The 19,342-nt window shown below is 42.0% G+C and overlaps 1 protein-coding gene across 1 annotated transcript in view; it reads left to right on the top strand.

Annotated features, from left to right (window-relative positions):
- LOC130111979 (protein unc-13 homolog C) overlaps nt 1–19,342 on the top strand; it is a 160,751-nt gene that overhangs the window by 108,021 nt on the left and 33,388 nt on the right. The window contains exon 19 of the mRNA XM_056279289.1: nt 17,958–18,084. Within this exon, the coding sequence (XP_056135264.1) occupies nt 17,958–18,084 (127 nt within the window). The remainder of the gene's footprint in view (nt 1–17,957; nt 18,085–19,342) is intronic.

Here is a 19,342-nt window from a genome sequence, read left to right as displayed (position 1 = left end):
GTAGAAAACATTTCAAAAATAACATTACAACCAGTGGGGTATGGGTTGGGGCTTGTTTTGAAAAAGCAAGGATTTAAAGGGCCGGGGCACTGTTGAAAAAGCATACATTTAAAATATAACAAGATAACATCCAATGGGGTACTTTATGTATATCACATAGTGGAGTGGTGCTGGAGCACAGTTGGAAGGGCAGACAGTTAAAATGTAAAAATATAACATCTAATAAATGTCACGTGTATCATCTAATGGAGGGTGGGGGGTAATAAAGACATTGGTTTACTTGTAGTTACAAAGCAGATATTTTTTCTGTTTCTACAGCTGGTGGCCAATTCATTTCTACTGTTCAAGGTGGACATATCAGGCTTACAAATAATAAAATATTTCTCTGCCAAGCACAGGTTACATCTTTTTTTCTTTTCTTTTTTTTTTTTTTTTTGAATAATCTTTTTATTTGGAGATGTTAACAAGTGCAAAATACAATAGGCATGAAATTAGACTATCTCATTTTTTCTTTTATACCAACACCCCAACCACCCACCCTTCCCACCCACCAAAACATGGGGTGCACCCGCCTAGAGAAGCAGAAAAGGAAAATAAGATAATAACACATACACAATAATAATAGATACATTTACATGTGAAAGAGGTCACATTTAGCCATGTTCAATGTCACTGTGTACATACATATTCACGATTGCAGTCATACATGCCTGCATCAGTCCAAGGCAGAAACAATTTCGATACAATTTAAATACAATAGCCACAATATGGACGTATATCCCTATAATATGCAATTCCTGGTAACTGGTATATAAGGGGGGAAAAAAGGATATGGAGAAGGCAAAATAACTGAATATGTTTAAACACTTCTATTTGTGAAATTTTATATGGGCCTACTGTGGTCTGTGGTGACTAAATATCTTAGGTCACCAGGCAAAGTTTTAGTTTGCTTAGATATGTCAAAATTGGACCCCAGATGGAGAAAAATTTGTCACTGGACCCCCTAAGAGTGTACTTAATCTTCTCTAACTGTATGAAATGCGTCAAATGCTTTAGAAAAATGAGCACGATGTAGGACTTTCAATTGTATTATACTTAGTCTTGCACAGGAAGTACTATCATTCACTTTTTGTAAAGCACAGTTCCAGTTGTCCTCATCCATGTCCTCTCTAAGCTCAGCTGCCCAGTCTGCCCTAATCTTAGCAAGAGTTATGTTTTTAAGAGAAGCTATACAATCATGTATCCTTGAAATTAGTCCTTTAGAATTAAAAGGGATCTCTAGCATACCATCTAAACCTGAGACTGAAGATAAGTTTGGAAAGTTGGGGTCATGGCTCTGAAGGAAGTGGCGCACTTGAAAATATCGAAACAAGCTAGACCGAGGGAGCTCAAATTTGTGTGATAAGTCATCAAAGCTTGCAAATACACCGTTTATGTACATATCTTTAAATTTAGAAATACCTTGTCTTTGCCAAAAAGAGAATGCAGAGTCTAATCTAGCTGGGGGGAAAAGGTGATTATTGCATATAGGACTCATGCTAAGACAATGTTTGAACCCAAAGTTCCGTCTAAATTGAAACCATATCTTGAGGGTATTGATGATGACTGGGTTGTTAGTAAAGTGTGTAATAGAAAGAGGAGAGCTGGAAGTGACCAGGGCTGTGAGAGATGATGAGATACAAGATGTAGCCTCACAGTCACACCAGTCTGTATCTGGTGAGTGAAGCCAATACATAATTTTTTGAACATTTGCAGCCCAATAGTAATAGCAAAGATTTGGAAGAGCTAAGCAACCCTGTAATTTAGGCCTTTGTAGTAATTCTATACATATTCTAGGGATCTTATCGCTCCATATGAATGAAATGAAAGCCTTATCAGTGGATTTAAAAAAGGATTTAGGAAGATAAAGTGGAATACATTGAAACAAATAAAGGAATTTGGGGAGTACATTCATTTTAATACAATTCACTTTTCCTGCCAAGGACAAGTGAAGCGACTTCCACTTTTTCAGGTCTAGTCTGACTTTCTCAAATAAAGGAGAAAAGTTTTCCTGATAAAGACTTTGCATGTCTCTCGTGATATTAATGCCCAAATACTTAAAGCCATTTCTAGACATTTGGAACGGTAAGGCATTATCTTGTATTTGCAGAGCCAAGTCATTAACAGGGTAACATTCACTTTTGCCAAAGTTTACTTTGTACCCAGAGAATGTACCGAAGCTCTCCAAAGCACAGATAATGTGAGGTGTGCTTAGAACTGGATCTGAAACATATAATAATAAATCATCAGCGTATAAAGACAACCTATGCTCTATTCCTCCTCTATGGATTCCACTTATAGATAGTAACGATTTAAGTGTAATGGATAAGGGCTCTATAGCTAAAGCTAATAATAGTGGACTGAGTGGGCAACCCTGACGGGTCGCTCTTGACAGCTGGAAGTATTTTGATTGTTTACCATTTGTAACAACTGAGGCTTTGGGTGAAGTATACAAAAGCTTAATCCATGAAATAAAATTAGGACCATACCCAATTTTTTTAAACAAGTGAACAAAAATTCCCGTTCGACCCTGTCAAAAGCTTTCTCTGCATCCAGAGAGATGACCACCTCTGGTACCCCACTGGATGCAGGAGAGTGAATAATATTCAAAAGCCGACGGATATTTGTGAATGAATGTCGTCCCGAAATGAAGCCGGTTTGGTCAACAGATATCACTTCATGCACTGTGCTTTCTAAGCGTAGGGCAAGAGCTTTGGCTAGGATCTTCACATAACAGTTTAGAAGAGAAATGGGTCTATATGAATCACATTCTGTGTTATCTTTACCTGGCTTAAGCAGGACAGTAATTGATGCTTTGGTCAGTGTTTGTGGCAGCGACCCACAGGTCAGAGAATCGTTAAACATATCGAGTAAAATTATAGATAATTTATTTGAAAATGTTTTAAAGAACTATTGGGTACCCATCCGGGCCAGGCATTTTACAACTTTGCATCGCCATTATTGCGTTAATGATTTCTGTCTGTTGTAGTGGGAGTTCAGTCTCAGTCCTATGAATTAGAAGGAGCCTGGAGATTATCAAAAAAAATTTTCCATATAAATACTGTCACTTGTTGCTTCTGACGTATATAGGTTTGAGTAATATGAGGCGAATGTTTCATTACTTTCTTCTGGGTTAATAGTTAACTCCCCGTTTGGTTTCCTAATTTGTGGGATCTGTCGAGCAACTGCTTGGCACTTAAGCTGGTGTGCTAAGAGACGACCAGAGAGATGACCACCTCTGGTACCCCACTGGATGCAGGAGAGTGAATAATATTCAAAAGCCGACGGATATTTGTGAATGAATGTCGTCCCGAAATAAAGCCGGTTTGGTCAACAGATATCACTTCATGCACTGTGCTTTCTAAGCGTAGGGCAAGAGCTTTGGCTAGGATCTTCACATCACAGTTTAGAAGAGAAATGGGTCTATATGAATCACATTCTGTGTTATCTTTACCTGGCTTAAGCAGGTAAAGATAACCCTAACCCTAGACGAATCCACGTGATTTTAGTAAGAGTCGTTCTGTCTTTCTAGTTGATAAGTTATATTGGGTTTGGAGGTCGCGCTTCCTTTTAAAGAGCTCAGGGGAAGGGGCAGTAGAGTACAGAGCATCCACTGTATCTATAGATTTAATGAGCGGGTCCTGTTTAATCCTTTGCATCTTGCTGAATCTAGCTGAATATGACATAATATCGCCCCTGATTACAGCTTTCAATGTTTCTCAAAGCAATGATGGGGAAATATTATCTTTTATATTGAATTCGATAAAGTCAACAATTTTTTTAGATATCAATACACAAAAGCCTTTATCAGCCAATAAAGTTTTGTCTAGTTTCCAAGGAGAACGTTCCAAATTGTTAAGAGGAAATGTGATATCTAGTAACACAGGGGCATGATCTGATTCAATTATAGTCATATATTCAGTTTTAGTGACATAGGGGAGAAGCGTTCTATCAATGAAGAAATAGTCTATTCTACTATACGATTGATGAACTGGAGAAAAGAAGGAGAAGGATTGATTTTGTGGAAATAAGAAATGCCAAGGGTCGACACCTCCTATCTGATCGATAAAGAGTGACAGTAATTTGGCCATTTTTGAAGGGGTTGTGGATTTAGGATTAGAACGGTCTAGTACTGGATCAATTGCACAGTTCAGATCACCACCAAAGATCAATTGTTGTGAGTTCAAATCTGGTATTAATGATATGACTCTTTCTATAAATTTATCATCATCCCAATTTGGGGTGTAAACATTAACCAAAATGACAGGTTTGTGGAAAAGGAACCCAGACACCATAACATAGTGTCCCTGTGGATCTGAAATAACAGTGGATGCACTGAACTGAATTTTTTTTTTATGTATCAATATAGCTGTTCCACGTGTTCTGGAATTTAAATTCGAGTGAAACACATGGCCCACCTAACCTTTTCTTAGTCTGACTTGATCTTTAACCAACAGGTGAGTTTCTTGAAGAAATGCAAATTCACAATTTAAATATTTAAGGTGATTGAATATTCTAGCTCTTTTTACAGGCCCGTTTAAACCTTTTACATTCCAGCTGATAAACCGTACACCAGCCTTACTAGTTCGATTTTCCATATTTAGCCAGGAATGGTAGAGTAACAGTGATCCAAAATAACAGTGATGACAGTGACAAGATAACTAAGTGGTTGTAATAGAATGCACAGCCTCATGAATAAGCTCTCAAAGGAAAACAAAAGAAAATACACATTGTACAAAAAAACTAGGGGTGCCCCTTCCCATAACCCTGTCCCTCATCCCAAACATGAACGAAACTAACACTAAGCCTGTACTTGTTCCTCTCTCTGAGGCAAGCTGCAGGCTACATAGCCCTATTCCCCAGTCCTTCCGGTAATACAGCCTGGTAATACAGCAAAGAAGGCTCCCAGCAATGAAATATTAAGAGCTTGTCATACTCAAGGAAAAAAACAAATTAAAGATTGAACTGAACAACATCTGTAGGGCAGGTGAACAATCAATATACGTATGAAAGCACCACCTATGATGGCAATACAAAAAAGAAAAGAAAAGAGAGAGAAAAAAAGAAGAAAAAAGGGGGTAGGTGACGTCACTATAATGAGTAAGCTGAACAGAAATGAGTTAACGTAGCCCAGCAATAATACAGCGAGAGTGACCATACCGTCAGTCCCAGGGCTGTTGAGAGGGTGAGTTCAAACGGTAAACATAACCCTACCCATTTTCAAAGCAGTCCAGGTAATCAACAGTCTCAAACCAGTGTGGTTCAAAACAGCTGTTTTGCTAGCCTACTTTTTAAGCTATCTTCTGATCATAAAACTTCTGAGCTTCATCGGGGGAGTCAAAGGTGTGCGAGTCGTCTCCGTACATCACACGCAGCCGGGCGGGGTACAGTAGGTGGAACCGCACGTTCTTTTGGTACAGAGCTTGTTTGATGCCGTTAAATGCGGCTCGCTTTTTAGCGAGTGCTGTGCTGAGGTCTTGATAAACCCTTATAACTGCTCCTTGGTACTTCAGCTCGTTGTTCCTGGCCCAGCGCAATGCAGCTTCCTTCTGCTGGAATCTGGAAAAGCAAACCAGGAACGTGCGGGGGGATGTTCCTCGGTTGGATTTGAAGGTCGGGGTCCGGTGTGCTCTCTCCAGCTCAGGCGGTGCAGAAAAGACATCAGGACCCATTACTTGTATCAGCATCTCCGACAAGAACTTCACCGGATCTTTACCGGCCTCACTGCCTTCAGGAATGTTCAGTACAGGGAGATTGGCCCTCCGAGATCGGTTCTCGAGGTCGTCGATCCGGTCCTGCAGAGACAGATTTTGGGTTCAGAGCGTTTTGATGGTGGACTCAGCTGCAGTTAAACGTTCAAAGTTGTCACTGTTTACAGACTCCACAGAGGTAAGGCGATTTTGGAACGAGTTCACTGTCGCCTGCAAGGAGTCCAGTGAGGCTTGCAGGGGTTTAATGGACTCTTGGATCAGGGAAGAAACATCATCCCTAAGTGACCTCCTCTGCTTTTCGAATTCTGCAGACAGTTGATCCATGGAAATGGGCATATCAGCTGTGGTATCTCCGGTTTCTGTCGTTGTCGAAGGGTAGTTAGCAAACGCTGCTAGCTTCTTGGCTGCGTTCTTGGAAACGTTAGCATATGCACGGTTAGCATTAGCTGGAGTTTTGTCGACGCTTCTTGCTGGTTTGGCGCGTTTACAGTGGCTCATTTCGCAAGATATCTCTAAAGTAAGTCTTACGAGGCCTTATTTGTCAAAGTCTCAAAGGAAAAGCTAGGTAAAACAAGTTTCGTCAAAAAGTAGACTGGGAGCCCTCAGCCGTGCATCCTCTACCTACATCGCATAACCGGAAGTCCACAGGTTACGTCTTTCGCTGTTAATTGAATATGCATTGCTCTTCATGAGGATTTTCCATTAAAGAGAGTAACTTATATTCTTGTCTACCAATGACCAAATGTGGCGGCTTAAGGCCGTTCCATTTCTTGACTGCTCATTCCTGAAGCTACTCATATGGGCGTTAAACCTAATTTTAAAAGGGCTCTCTGTTAGTCCAATGCAAGTGTCCACTTTGTAGTTGTCTTCTGTTGTCACTGATGCCTGGTAGATGAATCCCTCTGTCTGACATTTTCCTTCAAGAGGGCATGATGCCTTAGCATGGCAGTTGCAGTTGGTGGTGTTTGGTTGCAGGAAGGGGGTCTGTGCCTTGGTCTTGATGCTTGTATTGTGGGATGAAATAACCTGCTGAACACTTGGCATGCAGCTGTAGCTCATTTTGACTGTATTCCTGTTGAATATCTTTCTTAATTAATGGTCTGGGGTAAAGCACTCATCCAAAAGTTTGAAAAATAGTTTTCTAATATTAGAGGCCCAATGTCACTGTAGGGAGGATGATAGCAGGTGATGTTTCACCTTCTGTTGTGTTTTTTTTTTTGCTGGCTGTCACTAATTGATGGTGGGTTGTATTTAAGCCTGAAATTATGTCTACTTTTTTGTAAGGCTTCATGGTATGGGGGGCTGCTTTATTAAAGATGGCTTCACTAGATGATAAATATGAGAGTCTCTCATTTTGCTCACTGGGATATTTTTCAAGATAATAAATCAATCTTATATAGCGCTTTAGATAGAGGGTGGATGATTGCTTTCTTTGTGGATGGATTGCAGTGTATTATTGGGCTTCATGTATGGTCTGTGAGAGTGATGAAGAAGGACAGGATTAGGGATGATTATATTAGAGGGACCGCTCAAGTTGGATGGTTTGGAGTCAAAGTAAGAGAGGCAAGTTTGAGATGGCTTGGACATGTGTGGAGGAGAGATGGTGGGTATATTGGGAGAAGGGTGCTGAATACGGAGCTGCCAGGCAAGAGGAAAAGAGGAAGGCCAAAGTGGAGGTTTATGGATGTGGTGAGGGAGGACATGCAGGTGGCTGGTGTGACAGAGGAAGATGCAGAAGACAGGAAGAAATGGAAACGGATGATCCGCTGTGGCAACCCCTAACGGGGGCAGCCAAAAGTTGTAGTATCGCCTGTATGTACCATTTCTTTTTTTTAATATATATATACATATACATATAATTTTATTTCTGATTTTTCCCTTTTTCTCCCAATTTAGTGGCCAATCGATCCATATTTTAGTTCAAACACCCACCCTCGTACTGCATGTGTTCGCCAACTGCATCTCCCCAGCCGGCAGTCTCGAAGGAGACGCCTCCCCCACTTTCGTGACAAGGCGAATCCGGGCCGAACCACTGCTTTTTCCGACACACACAGAGGCGCATTCATGTGACGAACACAAGCCGACTCCACCCCCCTCCCGAAGACAGCATTGCCAATTATTCAATTATTGTTGCTTCATAGAGTCCGGCCATAGTCGGATCTGACGAGACCGGGGCTCGAACCGACAGAGCCCCGCTACACCACCGTGGACCCTGTATGTACAATGTCTAAGGTCTAATGAGATGTCGAGGAAGTCAATTTGGTTTTTGTTAGCCTCAATTGAAATGTGTAGTCCATTGCTTGCGAATATACTACACATTTTCTTTTTTATTCGCTCGACTCCTCTTGCTGGTTTGTTGCAGACTGCCAGCCCGTCGTCCCTGTATAGCCCGACGTTGGTTTCTAGGACCTGTAGATGAGACAACAAGTATAAACCCACTAGCTCACAAGTCTCTGCCCCGTCGAAGCTGCCCATGGTCACGTTGAATTTACTGCTACCTTGCTTTTGCCATGGGATTCCCTTGTGGTATGAAATGTATTCTTTGGCATGGGCTATCATGTCTCTGTCTTGGTCGGGTATTGTGGTGTATGCTGAGGCAAAATCAATTGCTTTGTCTAGGAGCTCTTTAGTTATGGAGGGGTAAAACTCACAAATATCGAAGCATACAAACGTATGGCTGCTCTTGTTATCTTTGCCCCTAAACCATTCTAAAACTTGGTCGGTGTTCTTCCACTGATTTAAGGGAACCCCCTTCAGAATTGTCCTATTTATATTTTCAAAGATTGTTTTGTTTAGCTTACCTATTTCGGGTTTGGTGGGGTTGATAAGCCTACATGTTGGTTTGTTTTTAAAATTTGGTTTGTGGTCTTTCAAGGTAATAAAGGCTTGCTTCTGGGCGGTGACGTCAATGCGGTCGTCCAATTTCAGGTCCGATGCATTTTTTTTTTTTTTGTCCTTTAAGAGATATCACTATAATGGTGTGTGGGATGAAACAGGCTTGTACTGTCTCATAAAGAATTCACTTGAATCACTGGATTACACAAACACACACAAACACACACACACACACACACACACACACACACACACGCGCACACACACACACACACACACACACATATATATATATATATATATATATAGTCTTTGATTGGTTGATTGATTTTTATTTTTATTTTTTCAAAATAATGAATAATCACATTTCCCATGGATCTCCTGGTTGCAACGCAATGTAGTGCAAATGTTAGTTATAGGCCAAGTGTTACTTGGCTAAAGGTTGAGGAGGCATTTGAGGTTGGTACTGGGTTTGGAAATAGGGCCATCGGGCCAGTATATGTCCTGAATGCCAAGGCCGTTTTTTTATCCCAGTCTGTCACTGCCTCCAGCCCTTGTCCAGCTCACACATCTGTCTGTTCCCGGACTCATATAGATATATAGTCACACAATAGAGAATGGAAGCGCAGCGGAGAATTGCTGCACTTCATCATGATATCCAGGGCATTTAAATCAATGAGGCAGAGAGTGAGTGAGTCCCCAATGAGTCTGTCTGTCCCTGTGGGCTGAGTCAAACAAGATGACATCCTCACCAGGGACCTTGGGCCTACTCGTCCCTCAGGACAGCCATGCACTGTTTACCACATGCAGGGCCCACATATTCGCACAAGGCACAAATGCATGCATACATGCAAGGCATCATGCATGTGAACATGCACATTGGCATGAGAGAGCACATGGGCATGGACATAGTACACATACACATCCATACACACAAATTAACACAAACTGTAGCTGATTCTTTGTCTCTTTCCCACACTCACAGTCTGTCTTTCTCACATTTACTACAGTTAGACACAAATGTATAAATACCTACACACATGCAAAGCAAAGCTCTCTGTGGTGTGTAAATCCAAGACAGATGGTCTCCAGGAGGCTGGATTTGCATAAAACAGCTTCAATAAATATGATTTGACTTTCCCTCTAAAATGAGAAATCAATCATTTGAAAAAAGTGATATTTCCTCTGACAAATAATCAGTGTCACGGAAATCAAATTCACAATGAACATATTACCATTTATTTCAGCATACTTGCATTTTTTTAAGGTTTAATGATCAGTGTTTTGTGACACATCACAAACCGTAATCCGCATACAGACAAAAAAAAAATTGAGCACATATACTTTAGAAAATCCATGGGCAAAATGGCTCTTCCACCGCACGACGTGAATTCCTTTTTCCTCTTTTTTTAAATCCCCAGAGGGCTCTAGTACAAACAGCATTGCTAAAACAATGCTCCCAGCAGTATCATTTTTTTTCCCGGAAATCTCTCCTTTATTCATACAATAACACTGTGTCAAATAAAAAGGCGTGCAAAACGTCCTTCTGATTTAATTCTATGAAGGTTTTCATTCAGTCCATGAGTGTGTTCACTTTCTCGGCAGTGCAAATGAGGTATTTGACTTACGAGCGGATGACAAATTTCCAAGAAGGGCTTTTCAGCAAAGTACGCCTTTACTAATCAGAGTAACACCTTTGCTCCCACTAATTGTGAATTGTGCACAATGTCCCTCTCATACCCTTCAGCCTGTGACAGCTCCGTCCTCCATGTCCCAGAGCTTAAACATTGTTTGCCAGGCCCTTACAAGTAGTACTGGGTAAAATCCATAGCATTGGGGTTGCACGAACTGTGAACCCTAATACGAGAAAACGAGATTGGAAAAGTTCTGTTCAATGAAAATTCCTCTGAAATGTTTTAGCACTTTGTACGTTAGATGGATTTGGATTAGCAAAATGCAACTACTATTCCTTAAAGTTCACTTTGGTAAGGACAGAGCTCAAGTTTTCCTTTGGGGTGTTTCAAGGGAGCCGAAGAGGGAAAATGTCCCCCTCTTTATGTATGAATGTATTTATGTATTTATTTATTATTTTCCCCCATTTTTCTCCCCAATTGTGCTTGGGGAGTTATCCCACTCTTTCAAGCCATCTCGGTCACTGCTCCACCCCCTTTGCCAATTTGGGGAGGGCTGCAAACTACCACATGCCTCCTCCAATACATGTGGAGTCACCAGCTGTTTCTTTTCACCTGACAATGAGGAGTTTCACCAGGAAAATGTAGTGCATAGGAGGATCATGCTATTCCCCCCAGTCCCCCCCCATGCAGACGCCCCAACCGACCAGAGGAGGCGCTAGTGCAGCAACCAGGACACACACCCACATCCGGCTTCCCACCCGCAGACACGGCCAGTTGTGTCTGTAGGGACGCCCGACCAAGCCGGAGGTAACACGGGGATTGGAATCGACGATCCCCGTGTTGGTAGGCAACGGAATAGACCACTATGCCACCTGGACACCCTTCTTTAATTCATTTTAAACAAATCTCCATGCTCTGATTTACGTTTCAGCCATGCTTATCATAGCTTTGAGGAAAACAGGAAAGCAACCATCAACCGGCTTACCATGCTCCCTGATAACTTAACCAGTTTCACATTGTTTATGTGAGCTAGCTACTTCACACCCCTGAAATTATTTTTTCTTTGTAGAGCAAGGTTGATGTTAATTACTAAAACACATCAATCAAGCAGAAAATAATTGTTTTTTGCAAAAGCAAGAAATTATCATTTTGTCTTTAGTACTGCTACCCAACTACCCAGCTGTGTGCTAGAACTGTAACTGTTGCAACAGCAAAGCAAATGGTCTAGTGATTTAAATTTGTCTGTTAGCATGTGTAAGCATAATATGTATATGTTTGTGTGTGTGTGTGTTTGTGTGTGTGTGTGTCGCTAGCTTCACAGAGCATGTATATAGGCATGCATAGGTGTAAGTATATGTAAGGGCTTAGGAGTGAGTTTGGCACTGGGAGGGAACAGGTTTCCAACCCAACCCCCTTGCTCCACAAAATTTATTAGTAGAAATGTTAATTGGTTGCACCAGAGCCAGCTCTAGTCATTAAAGACAGAGCCACATGCTGTCCTCATCCATTTCCACCCATTTTCCTCCATTCTCAGCTTGCTTAGTCGCTCCTTTATTTTGCTGTACGTAATGTGAGCTGTCTCCTATTGAGTAACAGACTAAAAGGAAAAAAACACAAGAGGACACCAGAATTAAAGTATAATGTTTAATCAACTTCATAAAACCCTTTTAAACCCTCTGATATTGGAATGTGTGAATTAGAAACATTGCGTAGGTTTTGACACATGCATAATCACGCCATAATGTTGATACATTAAATGCCTGCAATGTAAAACAACAAGCTTTTATTTACGCCCACCCCTTAGCACACGCAATAATCTGCACAACAAAAACGTCTACGTTCTCATCCTCTCCTGAGGCTTACAGGTCTTCTTTTATAGCACAATATTGGCAGTATTCCACAACATCGCAATAAACAAACAGTGAGGCTGCATAGCAAACTTGAGTCATATGTCAGTGCAAGGAAGGTAACAGTTTCACTTGGTTAATTAGGCCTATTTATTTGATGTTAGAGACATTGTATTTTAATGGTTTGATTCTGACCTTAATACAGTTGGCTTCCTCATGCGCAGAACAATAATATTTTAATACAGACTAACGTAAATATTGACGGCCCTCTGACATTATCATTAAAGGGTGATCTGCCCCTTCTCCTCATCTAACCCAGCGCTAATGCACCGAGGCGTGAGGAACGTCACTATAGCTCATTATACAACAAAGACATAAGCCATCAGCTTTATAATTACTGCTTCATTCTCTGACCTCACCTCACACCCTGCTGCTCCTTGTCTCTTCCTGTGCCCTGTTGCTAGCAGCGTCAGCATTCTCCTGATGATGCACGATATTTAGAGCAAAGTAGGCTAGCTAAGCTATTGTTTACTTTGAGTTATTGCGCTGTATGTGAAAAATGCATACTTTCATTACTCTTTTTGAAAAAAAAAATCCCTTGGTAGCATCATCTTGAAATTACATTAACTTTTTTAGTACAACTGGTTGGTTTAACCCAGAGTTAACGCTCGCTCGCTGGCTGCCTAGTAGCCAAAGTTAGTAGCCTACAGTGCATGCTAGCACCGAAGTTAAAATCCACCGAATTAACTCTTTGTCATAGAATTACCATGTATGACAAAATTACCTTTAAGACTTGTAATTATATAATGATCAGATCATTTATTCATATGTAAAAAATCCATCAAAGTAGGCTGTGCACCAACAGAATGGTCACCGATAGTCAAATGTCACATGACTTGTTGACACCCACAGCCCATCTTTCAAAATAAAAGTCCACAGCAACCGTTTTTTTTTTTTTCAGGTGCTATTATTATGGGGACAAGTTTAACATTTCCCAGTATTTAGGGGGACTGTGCCCCTTGTCCCCACTGCTGCCTCCATCCGTAAGTGTATGTGTGTCTATATTTGAATTTACACATAGACACACATAGCAGAAATGTGAACAGGAGAGCCGAGCGCGTAAGTCTCTCCCTGCCAGTACATAGCCTCTCCAACAGCAAGCCCTATGTAGCGCCTCCTCGTGGCGACACACGGTAACTGGGTACACCTTGGACCCTGGCTGAACTACAAGGGACTCGGAGGAGGTCTGGCCCCTAGACGTGCAGTATGCAGGCCCACCGGTGTGTGGATATTCCCTGATGCCCACGAACCAGCCCCCAGCTATGGGTTAAATAGTGCCCCTGCCTAGTGGATACCTCGGGAGAGGAATAGGCTACGGGAGTAAACCCCTACAGAAAATTAACGTACACAGTGCTGTTGTTTTTTGTTTTTCTTGCCCTTTTGTATCTGTTGAAGTCGGAGAGTACTGCTAGCGTCATGTGTGGCTACCGCTTCTCCCTCTCGTAGCCCCCCTTCCCATCCACCCCTGTATGTCTGTGTTATGTTTATCTGCTGTCTTGTTTCACCCCGTTTATTGTAAAGCGACTGAGTGTTAGAAAAGCGCTATATAAGATTGATTTATTATTATTATTATAATACACATAGAGAGCCAGGTAATGTGGTCCAGCTGACAGAACTTTAAACAAAACCCCTGCTGACCCTTACCTTTCTTTCTCCCAGTGTGTGTGTGTGTGTGTGTGTGTGTGTGTGTGTAGGTGTGTGTGTGTGTGTGTGTGTGTGTGTGTGTGTGTGTGTGTGTGTGTGTGTGTGTGTGTGTGTGTGTGTGTGCGCACCCTTGTGTGGGCATAAGAGACTCGATGGCAGAAAGACTGGCCAGCTGTGTGTGTGTGTGTGTGTGTGTGTGTACACATCTAGCTGTCTGCATGCATCCACGTTAGTCTACAAAACATCAGGGAACCCAGCTTTTTCCTTAAAACAGACTGAAGAGGTAATTCCAGGTGAAAGCTATGATACCGTGATTTGATTTGTGAAAATTATTTGTCAGCATTGGCAAGTGGAAGATAAGTGGAAGATAAGATAAACATTGATAAGTGGAAGATTGGGGGCCTGCCGCCCAATGACTGCTGGGATAGGCTCCAGCATCCCCACAACCCTGAGGGCAGGATAAGCGGTTTGGATAATGGATGGATAAGCGGAAGAAACAAAATAAAGAAATTCCTTAAATATTTAATTTAACTGAGGTATGGACTATGTATTTAGGGGGAAGGGGTTAGAAAAGTGATTGACTTGTTGTTGAATGGGCTATAATTGCACTCTGGTTGTGAAGGTGTGTCAAGAGGTGTAAAGCTGACAGTCAGTGTGATCCTCTCATGTGTCTCTAGAATGGCCCGCTGGAAAATAGACATCCAGCCTTTTTCAGGACCAGTGTTTTTCACAGATTTTAAATTATTAAAATTAGTAGCTTAATCTTAGGTAACCTAGTTTGTAAGTACATCTTTGACACCCCGAACAGAAAACTGGTAGCAATGCTAATGTGCAGTACAGTTTACTGTTGCCATATGGGGCCATACTTTCATTCATAAAATTCAGTGTCTACCAAAGTTACAGAATAATTGCATAAAAAACAGCTGGTCTCTCTCTCTCTCTCTCTCTCTCTCTCTCTCTCTCTCTCTCTCTCTCTCTCTCTCTCTCTCTCTCTCTCTCTCTCTCTCTCTCTCTCTCTCATTCTGTTTCCCTACAAAGCATGTGTGACTGTATACACCCCTTTTTCACACAAGCTGAGCATGGTGGCTGCAGTGAATAGGGATGGGAAAGGTACCATGAGAGGAGAGTGTCCTCTAGTTTATCGATCGTGGATGCCATAATTTTCTCAGTCAGACGATTTTTTTTCCAAAATAACTAAAATGGTACTCAGCCCATCCAGGTAAACTCTATTTGCAGGAAACACATAGGACAATGTTCAGAAACATCTCATTGACTACGGAGGTCAATCAGTGCCACAAATGCCGTATCCATTCCCTGATAAATTGAATTTGTCTGAAGAAAAATCTTTGGTCCAATTCAATGTTAGTAGGACGTCCCCAATGTTGCGTACCCTCAGTTTATGTGTACATATTGTACATGCACTTGTGTGTGTGTGTGAGTATGAGAGAGAGAGAGAGAGAGAGAGAGAGAGAGAGAGAGAGAGAGAGAGAGAGAGAGAGAGAGAGAGAGAGAGAGAGAGAGAGAGAGAGAGACTTGCCTTGCATCAGATTCAGTCATTGCAAATCACCCTGTCTCGATACTACATATCTCCAGTGCCGCCTGGCTGCTGGTCTCTTTTCATCAGGCAGGCTCAATCCCATCAACAGTGGATGGTGGCCAGGTGGTCTTGTGGTAAATGAGGTCTTGGATGATGGCCATGTGGTCTTGTGGCCATCCCCCAAGTGCAGGGCTGGGTTTGACACCCCCCTCCCCCCACAAGTCCATATCGATTGGAGTATCCTTGAGCAAGATATTTAACCCCTACCTTCCCCAGAAGGTGGTTGACCCTGCACAGTAACCAGAGGGCAAAAGCAGAATAGATAGATAGATGGATAGAAACTTTATTGATCCCTTATCAAATTCATCCATCAGTTCATCAGTTCCACTTCAGATCAGTTGGTGATGGAGGGGGTAAGCAAGATAAAGCCTTCATTGTCATGCAAAGGAAGCTCAGCTCGGAGTTTATGGCTCTAACAAAAAGGAAAGGAGCTACATGATTAAAGAGGTAGTTCAGTTCCTGGAGCTTTTTACTGTGTCACAAACTTGTGGAAACCTTTATGATGTCTGTGTGTGTAGTATGAAGGAGGGTTGATCACTACGTTTAGCTTGGCTCAGTTGTTGGATGTCTACCAGGATCATTAGCAGATCCAGTCAAAAGAAGGGATATACACATTCTCCAAAAGCTGACTGTTAATACTCTTCACTTGTTAGCTTAGTGTTAACAGTTTTTCTTAACCAATGTTTTCACGGGTAAACACAAATCCTAAAACAAAGCCTAGACATCAGGTTTAAAATTCTTCAGTAAGGTCAGCCTACTTTCATCTGCAGGTTGGTAGTGTAAATGGGATGCAGTGACTAAGATTTATTTGGCTGGAAACCTCAGAAATATCTCCATTCAGAAGCAGAAAAGAACGCATTGTGTCTCTGAATATATTAGTCACAGGTAAATATATTGAGTACATGTAAATATTTCTCCACAGGGCTTAGAGAAGAGAGTGGCACGCGTTACGCTATTCATCAGAGAGGAAGGCTCCTGGTTCTTATCAGGATTAATGCATGGGAGCACGGCTGCAACCCATGGATTTAAACCGGCGCTTTGATGTTGAGCATATGCATGTTTATATAAATATATATATATATATATATGTGTGTGTGTGTGTGTGTGTGCATCTGTCTGAATGTGTGTGATTGTGTGACTGTCTAGGTAGTGAGTCTGTGTCTTCTCCTGTGTGTGTTTCTGTGTGAGCTTTTTCATTAGAGAAGCTGTTTTCCCTGTGGAACCATGCTCTCTGGAATTTAAATCTTACGGGTTCACTAAATCTTCCACATTTCTGCAGTTAATATTCACTTGACGGGCAATCTTTATGAGTCTTCTTATTCTTTAGCGTCGTCTCGGTTTTTCCTCGCCTTCATCCTCTCCTTTGTTATGGCAAGTTTTCATCGTTCCCACACCCATTGCTGTGTGATACACACATCTTTTATTTTCATCCCTGGGCATTCCCACTTAAAGTACCAGGGGAGTAGTCACCAAAGGAAGGGAGGGTTGAGCACACGCACACACACACCCAATTGGGGCTGCCCAGCACCACCACTGTATTGGATTGGTTGTCCACTGAGCTGGCAAGTTTGAGTGCCTAGTTCATGAGTGCTCTGCCTGATGATAGCGAGAAAAACTCGAGTCATTTTAATACCACTTAAACTAACAATTTCATGGCTTCAATCATCTCCAGTCTGATTCACCACCATGGTCTCTTCTCTCCTCCTCACTATTCCCCTCCCTCCTCCTTGCTTCTCTCATTTCTTTTCTTCTCCTCCCCACGTCCTCTTGAGCTCTTCAGCGCCTGTTTTCTCATACCCCTCCCCCACTTCATCCCCTCCTCTCTTATTACCTCTCCACTCTTCTTCTGGGCTCTCCTCTCCCTTCCTTTGTACTCCAGGGGGATCCCAGGGAGCTACCTAATTGTTGTAAAAACGTCTACAGTGATCTGAACCGAATGACTCACCAGGCATATCAGCCGACAGGAAATCCTAAACTGTTTTTGTTTGCAGTCGTTGAAGGCTTTTCTTCTTTTTGAAAGGAAAAGGACTTATTCACAGCCCAGGGTTTATTTTCACATTGTTTGATGGTTCGAGATTTTACATAAATCAACCCTCTCAGATATCAGATTATCATCAATTTCTGCTACTCCAGTCTTTCTGGTCTTTTTTACTGGGATGTCCAACTATGTACAGTGTGTCACACAGGAATGTGTGTGCACAAATGAGTATAAGTCAGACAGAGAAGCAGCGGTAAGGACAGGGGAGACTTTTTTCATTTACTACATTCAGGATAAGCACAATTCATGTGACAGCCAACAACCAATTTGTGCTCAGCAGTGTTTGATGGCCAGCTCTCGCAATTTCATGTACCATAAATTTAACTGTGATAATGTTATTGGTGTAGTTGGGTGCATAAATCTGTGTATATACACAGGTGTGAAGCCATAGATGTATGGAAAGGTGATCATGTGTGTCCTGAATGTGGGTGAGAAAGGTAAAACCATACCTGCTAGCGGGTATTACGTGGCTTGGGATTTGTAGACTTAAGAAATCTATGAAGATCCATGTGCTGCTAAAACTTGCTCCTAATGCTTTCATTTGCATTGCAGAACATGACAAGCACCGTCTATGCAAGAGTACCGAGTACATGAATCTCCACTTTAAAGTCAAGTGGTTCCATAACGAGTACGTCCGAGATCTGCCGGCCTTCAAGACCATTCCACCGGAGTATTCCTTGTAAGTGTCAACCTATATCGACAATCACATTGTAAACACATGTACGTACTAACACACACACCCATATGTGAACTTACTGAGCATACAGATAATGCACACAGATATATACTATACTATCACCTGCAAATGGAATCACTTTCTATGTAACATTGAAATCACGGAACAAACATTTCTGTGCATGAAGTAACATTGCTACTGGTGTGTGACACAATCTAACCATATCTCTCGTAACAGCTCAGTTTTGTCCATCTGTAATACGAGAGGAGGAGTCATCTGTAATGACTATAGATAGGGCACGCCCTGCCTTGTCTAACAATGCAAACAGATTTTCAATAGATTCACACAAGCTCTGAGTGATAGTGAGCTATATCTACAATGACTCATAAATAACCTCTTCAGGCCGTCCGGGTGGCGTGGTGGCCTATTCCGTTGCCTACCAACATGGGGATCACTGGTTCGAATCCCCGTGTTACCTCTGGCTTGGTTGGGAGTGTCTGCAGGTGGGAAGCCGGATGTGGGTGTGTCCTGGTCGCTGCACTAGCGCCTCCTCTGGTCGGTCGGGGCGCTTGTTCGGGTGGGGGTAGCGTGATCCTCCCACGCGCTACATCCCCCTCGTGAATCTCCTCACTGTCAGGTGAAAAGAAGCGGCTGGCGACTCAAAGAATTACTCAAATAATTTGTACATTTTTTTATATATTTTTATTAAAGGTTTTCATAGTATCAACAAAAAAGAAGCAAGCAAATCAATGAATAAATCAACCCAACCACAACAACCATTAAAGGAAGAAGAGAAATAAAAAAAGAGGGGGGGCATTAATCAGGAGAGCTAAAAAAAAACATCAGAAAGGGTTGCTACCTGCCATAGACGTTACCAGAGTTACCTCTCACAGCGTAGGTGATCTTCTCGAGCTTAAGAAAGGACATGGTATCCCTGAGTTTAACATCTACTGACAGTCATGACAGCCAAAATACTGGCATCAGGGTGTCTAATGTTGTGGTAGTCAATTGAAAATACAGACATTGAGGCATGATTAGGTCTCTAATCCCTGGAACTGAGTCTGTCCCTTCTCTGGCAAAGCATTGAATCCTGCTAGAACCTTCTCTCTGTCTGCTCTGCTTTAATTTCCTTGCTTTCCGACAATCTGAATCAACACTGTAAAAGCGACTGAAGCGTATACGCTGCTGTTCAGACAACCCTGAAAAATTTGGTTGAGATGAGACTTCCTAGTGAAGACGCTTGTAGATTATTTTTTCTTCC

Source organism: Lampris incognitus, chromosome 4 (assembly GCF_029633865.1).
Source record: "Lampris incognitus isolate fLamInc1 chromosome 4, fLamInc1.hap2, whole genome shotgun sequence".
Taxonomy (NCBI): domain Eukaryota; kingdom Metazoa; phylum Chordata; class Actinopteri; order Lampriformes; family Lampridae; genus Lampris; species Lampris incognitus.
This window is presented reverse-complemented; position numbering and strand designations above follow the sequence as displayed.